The sequence below is a fragment of the Galeopterus variegatus genome, unplaced genomic scaffold (genome assembly GCF_000696425.1).
Source record: "Galeopterus variegatus unplaced genomic scaffold, G_variegatus-3.0.2 Scaffold190, whole genome shotgun sequence".
In the NCBI taxonomy this organism is placed as follows: domain Eukaryota; kingdom Metazoa; phylum Chordata; class Mammalia; order Dermoptera; family Cynocephalidae; genus Galeopterus; species Galeopterus variegatus.
This window is the reverse complement of record NW_007726301.1, coordinates 351,011-362,568: the sequence shown is the minus strand read 5'-3', so window position 1 is coordinate 362,568 and position 11,558 is coordinate 351,011. Positions and strand designations below refer to the sequence as shown.

General features: G+C 37.1%; 1 protein-coding gene across 1 annotated transcript in view; it reads left to right on the top strand.

Annotated features, from left to right (window-relative positions):
• The first annotated feature begins 1,653 nt into the window (after positions 1-1,653).
• EDNRA (endothelin receptor type A) overlaps positions 1,654-11,558 on the top strand; it is a 57,471-nt gene continuing 47,566 nt past the window's right edge. Inside the window, exon 1 of the mRNA XM_008564703.1 lies at positions 1,654-2,145. Coding sequence (XP_008562925.1) covers positions 1,714-2,145 — 432 coding nt within the window. The 5' untranslated portion in view covers positions 1,654-1,713. The remainder of the gene's footprint in view (positions 2,146-11,558) is intronic.

The following is an 11,558-nucleotide window of genomic DNA, read 5'->3' as shown; positions in this document are numbered from 1 at the left end:
TTCCTTAAGGATTCAAGGAGAAACCTAGACTTTCTGGACAAGAGAGACCACTTGCTCTCTGCAAGTGACTAAAAAAAACCCATATGCCAGATGGTCTTTTGAAAATGTCTAACCACCCTCCCAAGTCTATTGCTTCATTTAAACTCTGGAGACTTCTTCGGGCCAGCCCGTGGCTCACTCGGGAGAGTGTGGTGCTGATAACACCAAGGCCACAGGTTCGGATCCCTATATAGGGATGGCCGGTTTGCTCACTTGGGAGAGCGTGGTGCTGACAACACCAAGTCAAGGGTTAAGATCCCCTTCCTGGTCATCTTTAAAAATAAATAAATAAACTCTGGAGACTTCTTAAAACATTTTAGGTATAAATAAGGCACAAGAATGAGACAGGATTGTCCGGTGGTTAAGAGCTTCGGCTCAGAGTTGGACTGACCTGCTCTAGAATCGCAGCACTGCCACCCACCACCTGTGGCCTTGACGAGCTCCTTCACCCTCCTGAGCCTCCATTTCCCTATCTTCATAACGGAACTATGTATCTACCTCACAGGACCGTCGTATGGATTGCAGGGCATCACACATATAAAGCATTCAGCACAGTGACTGGCACATAATAAATGAAGCTATATAAGATGTTTAAAAAATAGCGTGGAGACAGATATCCCATGGAAAATCAAATAGTATCACTAGACTGGGAAAGTCCATTCCTCCCATTTCACTTATTGGCAGATATCATGATGATAATTTCTGAGGAATGGAAAACCAGAGAGCTCCTGTTGGAAGATGTAGGTTTTAGGAGGTGACCAGTTAACTCAGTTGGTTAGAGCACGGTGTTGTAACACCAATGTCAAGGGATCGGATCACTGTACTGGCAAATTGCCAAAAAAAAAAAAAAAAAGAAAGAAAGAAAAACTAAAGATAAGAGTAGAAATAAATACAATTTTTTAAAGATGTCGACTTTACACATCAGTCATCAAGATTTTCAAAATAAATATTTTGTCTTTATCAATTATATCATTTGTTATTGAAACTAAGATTGTTAAATGTATTGATGGTGATAACCAGAGTTTCAATTTTAAATTAACACTTTGTAACACTTTAGATGGCAACCTGTGCCACACTCAATGCCTATGTTCATTATTCACCATGTGCAAAACAGCACACATTTTGGAATACTGAATTTTTAATTACAGAATTTGGTAACTTTATTTTATGCTTCAATACTACACAATGTTCTCGGCACGTAATGCCTTTTCTCTTTCATTAATAAGTAAAATGTTGTATCTCAATACTTGAAGATATATGTAATTTAGGTCTCATCAGCCTGTGTGGAAAGAAGAAAAGTAACTACCACTTGAAGGGAAAACTGACATATGCTCATACATATATGCTCCAGATAGAAATTTAGCTATGGATAGAGCTGAGACAGAGGTAGAGACAGAGACGAGGTAGAGACAGAGGTACATAGAAACGTATCTTGCCCTGTTAGAGCTTTGGTCTTTTCTGGTTTTGCTCTGCCGTGGGGTAATCTGACATAGATATATCTTATCTAATTACCGAATATATCTTGCATTTTAATTGAAGCAGTGAATAATCATCGACTACAATCTTTCTGGCAGCTGGATTTTGTAACAAAAATTATTTTTCCCCTTTTATTTTTCCAGGTGGAAAAAAAAAAGTGAGGGTGTAAAAGCAACACAGTAAAAGACATTTCCTCAAATGTGCATCAAGATGGAAACCTTTTGCCTCAGGGCATCCTTTTGGCTGGCCCTGGTTGGATATGTAATCAGCGATAATCCTGAAGGATACAGCACAAATCTCAGCAATCATGTGGACGATTTCACCACTTTTCCTGGCACAGAGCTCAATTTCCTGGTTACCACTCACCGACCCACTAATTTGGTCCTACCCAGCAATGGTTCAACGCACAGCTATTGCCCACAGCAGACTAAAATTACTTCAGCTTTCAAATACATTAACACTGTGATATCTTGTACTATTTTCATCGTGGGAATGGTGGGGAATGCAACCCTGCTCAGGATCATTTACCAGAACAAGTGTATGAGGAATGGCCCCAACGCACTGATAGCCAGCCTTGCCCTTGGAGACCTTATCTATGTGGTCATTGATCTCCCTATCAATGTATTTAAGGTAGGAAGTAACCACACATGTATTTGAACACATGCTAAGATTCCATATTGAGAGTCACAGCAGACTTTTCTGAACTTCGAAATTTTATATGTGTTTTTATTGAGGGCTATTTTGGCTATTTTAAAACTCAGTGGCATTTTAAATTTTATTATTTGTTATATATTACAATTGTTTTCTAACTTGATTATTAACAAAATAATACTCTGGGGATGTACACTTCAAAAATATGGTGTTGCGTGAATTGGATTCTCATGCTAGCCCTGAGCTTTCTGGTTAGATAGTCAGTCTTGGGAAAATCACTGGATTTTTCTGAGATTCAGTTTCCAGAGTGAGACCTACTGATCCCAAAAAACTACTTAAAATAAATAGATCCTCAGTTTCAGTTACCTTTTTAATGTGGTGCTGTTCAGGAGCCTGATATCCATAGTATGGCTTCAAATGAAAAGTGCCTATTTTATTTTGTCTGTCTGGATTAACTGAAGCCAAAGGGCGTTCTGGCATCTAGTCAACTGGGTGACTTAGAGACAATGGGGTCCATGTGACAGCACATCTGTATTGGCCTTCGTGAGCAGTATTACTAACTAACACCATTTAAAATTTAAAATAGGCCTTGGTTTACTGTTGTCTCCTTCTTTTCTTGGTTTGCAGTTATTGAGTGCCTGCTGTGTGCCTGTCCCTAAATAGGCAATAAGGATGCAAAGACGAATAAGACAAAGTCAGTGCCCCAGTGGGAGAGGAAGATAACCATCACTGTGATCCCCTTGCTTTCGAGACTATTTAGTACCAGAACAAACTAAAGCCAAAAGGATACTCCATATTTGGTCTAGTGGCTTGGGGGGTGGGGGGGAATTGCTGCCAGAATTCAAATGTACTGAGATTCAAATGAAATTGAGTGATCTATGCCAGGTTTTATGGAATGTCTTTATTCTAAGCCCAGGGCAAGCACTTTCCTCAGCATTTTTTCCCTTTCTATGTATTATCCATAGGAAAAAACTATTCTAAGTGATGATATTCTGCAATATTACTTTAAATGACAGGTTTCGTTCATTGAGGATATGATACATTTTACGTAGAACAGTAGTGTCTCAGTTTCCAACAGATACGCTTAAACTGTGGTGAAATTATATTAGCCTACCTGAAAAATCAGGGATCTAACAATAAAGATGAAAACAATGATTAAAATATTGAACATTAAAAAAAAACCCTTTCAAAATTACACTGATACAGTGTTTGCAAAATTGGGCAAATTACATGACAAATAATCAAAAAAATATTACCATCTATTTCCACAGAATAGCTTAAAAACATGTGTTTTCTATTTAAACTTAAAATGGGATTGTAGAACAGAACTGAGATGCAAAATTGAAAATGTGTAATTAATTCTAAATGTTTAACATATGCTACGGAACTTTTTTTCTTTTAAAAAGCTCTTAATTTTCTCTTTATGAAATGTTATGTGTACACAACATTTGACTTTCCCATGACATTTCTCCTTAATGATAGATTTGAAAATGTTGACTTGACTCTTTAGCAGTCACAGCGTATAGTATTAAACATTGATTATTCATACTTAACACACCAGTTAACCAACCCATCAGTGTTCAAGAGAATAACTAGCCATCAGTGAATTAATAACTCCCTGCTCTTCACTCTCCAGCACACACTACATAGATCCGACCATGTGCAAAGCAGCTTCTTGGCAAATCAATATTTGTAACTGCTAGGACAAAGACCTGCTTATCTCTTTGAGGTGCCCTGCCAATCACCAGACAAAACTTCATTTCTATTCCATAGCAACATTTTAAGTCGGATTATCTGGGATGTCTCCAAATTTGGTAAAAATCCAAATAAAACTTTGTTTTACATTTGTATAGCAATGGGTAAAAATTAACCCATTCTTATTGAACCATATGATTCTCCCCTTCTGGGAATTCAATACTTTATTTACCTTACTGTAGTTCTAAATAATGTGGACAGTTTGTGGTATTTTTACATCACAGGAGTTCATTTCTGTAATTCCTGTTATTCTAAAACTCATGTAATGAGTCATTTAACCAACACTGATTTCAGAAAGTAAACATTTGGAACTGAAAAAAAAAAAATATTCTTTAGTCATTTCAATCTTCTTTCAGAAGAAAAGAGAAAAGCATGGGAGTGAGCTGAAAAGCCTCACAATATTTAGGGGTGATCTACGTCTTTCTGTCTTCCTCTTCCCTTGGTCAGGAGACCATAACAGGTTGTTCTTCCTCTGACTTCTGTCTGGAATAGTCAAGAGAAATCCATCCAGGCAGTGTGAGTTCCAGGCCCCCCTTCCTTCTCTCCACAGCTGTCTCCTGCCATGAGATTCTGATGCTTTGGAGTCTTCCACATATCAGACCTGTGGATTCCTCTATGTCAAGTTCATGACCTCTGTATTGCAGGGCGAGGTAGCAGCTGTAAATCTCACCTTACCATTATATTTACGTACCTATGAAAATAATGCATACACTTGGAGAACATTCTATTAAAGGGATGCTCGAACCTTCTTTATTTCCCCACTATTAGAAGAATTAGGTTGAAAGAATAGTTGAAAGGATCTGCTATGCTCTTCAAAGAAAGATGAGTTTTCAAATCCCACATACTGTTGTGTTTAACGGTTGCCTTTATACTTAACTTCTAAGGTGTGTCCAGACAGAGAACGTTGCATTGAGTTATATCAGAGTCAGCATAAGTGGAAGGAGATGGGGTGAATATCGTGTCTTGGGGCAAGCTAGAGTTGCTGGTTAGACTAGTAAAGTTACAGGAAAAGGAGAGGGCATAATAAAGTGTTCTTTCTGTTAACATTGTATTCTCTTCTCTCACTTAGAGATTTACTGAGACTGTTTCATATACTGATGTGTTATAAACACAACTGAAATGCAGTGCAGCGAGTATCAAACAGCTGGGCTGTTTCTGGTCTGTCATTAGCTCATGCCGCTAGTGCTGGTTGGCTTTGGATGGTCTGTGGGCATGGGGCGGGAGGTGATTCCACACCTGAATTTCCAGAAATTTCTTAGCTGGGCTTCATATCTTCAGAGTTTCTTCCCGCCCCCACCCCCCGCCCCCATGCAACTTATCCTAGCCTTTGCTTCTACTTAACGAGTGCCACTGCTCCCTCAAAAACACCTGGGAGCTCCCACCTGCACCCACTGCCTCCCATGTTTAGCAGGGAGGGGCCACCACACTCTGGCCATACTTTACTTACTTCTTACCAATTCATGCATGCTCGGCTCTTGTTGGAATGCCATCACTACCCCTAATGATCTTTGTCCTGAAGAACATTCTCAGAGAGCTGGATATAGTCATTGAATTGTGCTGCTGAAACAGCAGTTTCTGGAATTATGTATGTTACATCAAGAAGAAATAAACCAAAAATGAGGAGAAATTTCTCTGGCCCTTGCTTACACACATTCTCTCTCTGTCACATACACACACACACACACACACACACAATCTGGTGACAAAAGAAAATCATTCTGAAAAAATAAAATGTAAAGCAGAAGGAACCAAAGAAAGCAAATGAATGCCAGTTGCCTTCTTGGTTTACAGACGTACAAAGGCTTTGCATATGGTAATGCTGGAGAAAAGCTATTCCTAAGTTTATCAAAGGATAACTCTGTTCAAAAAACAGATAATATCACTAATTGCAAGAGAAGACTAACAAAAACAGGAGGGAGGAAGGGAAAGGAGTTAGCAGACTCTTTTATATACCCAAGATTATAATCTGAACTGGTGCTGGATTCAATTTGTCAAGAAATTACATTCTCTGATATCTTAAATTTTCAAGAAATGCAAATCTTGGCCAAGTAAATTAATCCGTATATAAAATATTTATGTTTTTCAGAATGACAAAACAATTAAAACATTGTGTCTGTGTTTGGGGATGAAAAATAATCCCTAATTACTAAATGGCCAGATAGATTAGAAGTATACATTTAATAACTTTATTTTTTAATAATTCATGAGATTATTTTTATGCCATAGTGTTATATATAGGGAGATTTTGAAAGAGTGGAAACTCTAAAAGTGATTTTGTGCATGGGCTGAGGCCTAGCACTAAGTAGTTTCAGGATAACTGCTCATCCATATGCACACGTAGACATTCCTATAAACCACTGTACCTTACCTCTTAAACAGAAAAAGGAATGCGGGATATGTGTGTGTATGTGCGTGTGTGTGTGTGTGTGTGTGTGTGTGTATATGAGAGAAATAGAATAAAAAGGATTAGAATGGATTAAAATGGTGGCAAGAAGCAAGAAATTGAGTATGGCTTGGCATAAAAACTTCTGGTGTGCATTGCAGGGAGCTGAAATGACTGATGCCACAGGTAACACTACCGGTGAAGTATCCCCATGGAGCATGGAGCATAAAGTGGATCACTCAAAACCGCTTGATAGAACCCTTGTTGATTACTAATTCTGTCCACTCTAAGCAACTACTTTTTATTGAGGACCACAATGAGAAATAAACAAATACAATTTCTGTATGAAATTATCAGGAATATTTTGCAAGGAAAAGTCAAGACTCCCAAAATGTTGCCCTGGCAAAGGATCTGAGCAATGTGGAAACCACAGATGTTTACACAGAGCCAGTTATCTCCATATTTACACAGCCTTTGACGTCTTGTGCAACTGAGACCCATCTTTTGGGGGCCATACAAAAGTTGTTTCTTGACATATCAAATCACCAAGACAATTTGTGTCTCAAAAATAAATTGTCATGATTTATAGACTGGATGCCTAAAATGTAGAACTTCAATAATACTTGTTGTTATGATTTGATTTTATTAGGGCCTTTATTGTTAAAGTTAACTTCCAGTCCTATTTCTCTGAGATCTTCAAATTAAAATGATGGTGATAATGATGATGATTTGTGAAAGGGATTTTTCATTTACAGAAAAGGCAAAAGATATTATCCACGGTCTGCACATTCTATTTCCCAAGTTAATCAAATTACCCACCACAGTCTGTGTGTGATAAGGGTGTTATTTCCCTTTTACTACACCATCAAGCAAATAAAAACAGATCTTTCTCATGTACTGCAGTAATAGTGGCATAACCATAAAATTAGCTATGGAAAATTTATTCCCTAAATTTTAAGAGAGAAAATGTATCCATTGACCAAGATCTTTGTCCCTTGCTAGACATTTATCCCAGCTAGACATTTTCCCATTATGTAGCTCTCACCCTGCCTCTTTTCCTGGCACCTCTCTCTCCACATCTTTCCTCTACCTCTATCTACTCTAGTTAACCTGCCCTATCTATCAAGATGATCCCTCTACCTAGAATATTTTTCCCTCATGCCTCCTCTAGCTTACTCCACTCTATTCTACAGATCTCAGCTTAAGCATGTCTTTGCCTGGCAAGTATCCACAACTCAGACTGGGTTATTGCCTCTCCCATGTGCTCCCACGACACCCTCTATTAACTCTATCATAGCATTTAACACACTGTCTCTTGTATTTGCCAATTCTTTCACCTGTCTGCAAGTTCCATCATTCTCATTTATCATTGTATCTCCTGTACCCAGCTTAAAAAAGAAAAAAAGAAAACATACTATAGTTGCCTCTATTAGAATGTTTTTCTCCCATGCAATTCCAGGTCTAAAAACAGACTTGTTTATTGAATTTATTGAATTTATACTTTTTTTCCTACAAACCAGAATATCTCAGAGTCCATAAATCTGAGAGAAACTTATGAGAAGCAGAGCAGCACATAACAGCAGGATGGTTTTCCCCTTCCCTTTGTCTCTAGAGGTCAAGAGTTCTTTTCCTATGTTCAGTCACTACGTTGTTTAACTAATTTCCTCTCTCCTTTGGTACATCAAGTAAAGAGTTTCTTTCCAAGATTTCTGTTCAATATTCTTTCTTGGAACATAGTTGTAATTCTGGTTTCCATTGAAATATCAAACCTACAAGTGATTGGGAATATCAAAATGAACACTTATATTACAAAAGATTTTATTTGCTCTTTAGAGAATAGGAAATAGGTGGATTTCTGGCATTGCTATGACATAGGCACATTGCAAAAGTTCGAATGCTAATTAGCTGGTTTAAGAATATATGTACATATGAAATGACAGACTGATAAACTTACTAGCCCATTTGCTGTTTGTTATAAGGAAGTTGCTGTCTGGAAAGTCTTCAGAACCCTGTCCAGCCCTACCTCCCCTTCTGACTTTTCGTTTCCTGTGTCTGGGAACCTCATTGCTTTCTCTCATGATCATGTTAAGTAATTATTCTCATGTGAGGCTACTCTGCTAGCCCTCAGCATTTGGCTCACAGCACAGTTATTCCTGTTTCAGGGATGGGGGTGGAAATCATCCGTGACTGGAAGTTCGTTCCCATGGCTGAGGAGGGAGAGATGGTTTCCATCCTGTTCTTGTTAGTAAGGTGTTGAGATATAAACAGATTCATGGCTAATGATATTCCTCCATCAAAGAGTTCAGCTCATTGGAAGAGTTTGCTGTATTCTAAATTTAACATAAGATAATAATGATGTAGAAAAGTTTTAGGTTTGAGAAAAGAATTTTCACATGATACACATCGTGTGTGTGTGTGTAAATGTAAATGTTGCCCTGATTCCAGAATTCTGATTTAAAAGTATATGTTCTGGCTGTTTTATTCTGAAGTATTTCGATAATGTAATCTTATGAGTTGCTTTATTATTATATATTGTATACAGTTAATATAAAGCATATGCAAACTAAGATGAAGAGGGATGAGAAATCAAGTTTTCTTTCTCTGAAGTTGGTTTTAAGACTAGAGTGGTTAAACAAAGAATGTTCTAAGAAATGCCATCAAAATAAATCTGATAGACTGCCAGAAATTCTACAACTGCATGCCACATTCTCTAGGGAATTAGAATTACTGCTTTCTATAGCTACAATTTTATTTTTAACAAGGTCTAGTTTTTGTTGGAAGAACCATCCTAAGATAAAAGGTTAATAGTTGAAGTTAAAGTCAGTAATAAAACTGAACGTGTTTAACTTTGAACGTCAAAAATTATTCAAAATCAGACTCTGAAGTGTTTATTTACATCTGAAGGGTTTGATGCCCCATTATTCCTGGGAGGAACTTCAGATCAAATGTGCCCTCAGATAGATTTGGTATTATTTTTGGATGTGCAAATTTAGAGGTTGTTTCTCAGAATTTCAACAGCTCTAAGAATTTAACTGACATTGTAACTTTTAAAACAACTTGCTAGTACCAATAATGAAAGCAAGTCAAATCATGCTTCTCATAATACTTGCCCTTAGTATGGTATTGCTATTATTTCAGATCATATTTATACTAGAAAGCAATAGAGATGGCAACTGATTAGCCATTTGTTACTCATTGATATCAAGTCTTTCTTCTCTAAATGCTCTTCACTTTTTTATTCAATGAAGATATTGGGAAAATTGTAGTGAACCCAACAGTAAACATCCTTGCACTCATGGAGCTTACGTTCTAGTAGAAGAGCAAGACAAAAAGGAAGATAAAGAAGTAAATATATATTGTGTGAGATAATTACTAAGGAGAAAAGTAAAATGGGGAAGGAGAATAGAAAAAAAGGGAGATATATTAATTTTAGAAAGTATAGCTAAGGAAGGCCTCAATACAAGGTGACAGTTGAGTGAAAACTTAAAAGGGACAAAGAAGCAAGCCATGTTGCTATCTAAGGTAAGAGCATCCCAGTTAGAGGAAACGGCAAGTGCAAAGGCCCTGAGGTAGGAATATGCCTGAAGTGTTAAAGGAATAGCAAGGAGGCCGTGACGGTTGAGTGGAAGGGACAGAAAAGTAGCAGATGAGGTCACAGGGATAGGAAGGTAGGGCAAGAGTGTGGGAGAGGCAGCTCACATAGAGTTTAATAATAGGATGACTATATATTTATGTTCAAACCAGGACACTCTGAGAGTGAAAGGAGACACAATCAATAATGACATGTGGACAATAGGCCTAAACCAGAACTTTCCTGTATAAACCAGGAAAAATAGTCACCCTACCTATATACCTTTATAAAGCCTTTGGCTTTTTCCTCTGAATGAGACAGGAAGTTTTTGGAAGGCTATATGCAGACGAGTGATATGATCTGGTTTACATCTTAACAAGAATATTCTGGTTACTATGTCAAGAAGCATTTCCTTAATCAATGAAGGAAAAATATACAATCTTAAAATATGTTTTGTATACTACTATATAACATGAGACTAATATCACCTAAAACTTAATTAGTATTTACTGTATGCCGCAAGCTAACTCATGACCTTTGCAACAAACCTATGATGTGCCACTGTTACCTGAATTTTAAAATGAAGAAACTGAGGCACAGAGTGGTTAAGTAATTTCCTCAAAGTCACACAGCTAGCAAGTGTCAGAGTCAGGATGTGAATCCAGTCTGATCCCAGAGGCTGTGGTTTTAGCTAAACGGCCATACCACTTCTCTTCCATTATCTCGTGAGACAAAGTTTATAATTATGAAAATGTCATCTCTAGCACAGTAATATATTTTCAAAGACTGTTCATAGATGAAAGTCATTCCCTTTTCTCTTTTTATTAAATCCACCAGCTTCTTTCGTTCCTTATTTAAGACGGAAGTAAAGCGTTCTAAAGGGAAATGTGCTCAATACAGAGATCGCTCTCCAATATAGCATCTCTGTTATAAGTCTTGCAGATTGCCTTGGAACACCTTGTAAACAGGATTTTTGTATTCTATACTCATTGCCATGTTACTGAGGTCAACTGACAGAGGGAGAGCCAGGAAATAAAAAATAAATAAACCGAGAAGAAAGACTGAGCTCTTTGATGGACTGATGGTCTAGACACATATGCTCAGAGAAATGCTTTTTGCCAAATTAATGTCTCATCCACTTATCACTTGAAAAGGTAGGCAATTTGTCTGTGGACATGATAAGGAAAAATGAATGTCTATGGCTAGCTCATAGTTTCAGTTGGGGTAGAATCATCAGGCTTTATTGATAAAGCTACATATTGTATTTCTAGACTCTCCTCTGTAGGTGGTTACCAGATGCATAGGAATTAAAGAGGGCATGTGAAAGCTTAACAAATGATATTTGGGGTATATCTTAACTGATCATTTAAAAGAATCCAGAAATCCTCAATTTTTTAATATTTACATATAAAGAATACCTTTTGTGAAATAGTTCCATTAAATCAAATGAATAAGGAACTTTATTATTTCCTTCTAACTTTAAAAGCACCAAATAAAGAAAACAATATTGAACATGTTCAAAATGCCCAAAATCATTGGCTGTCAAAATCTGAAAGGTAATGGATATACGTCTCTTGGCCAAATATTAAATGCACATTATACCCCCATCCTACATGAGTTTTATGTCAGATAAAGCAATTCTGCAGAATGTCTGTACAAAAAAAAAAAAAAAAAAAAAAAAAA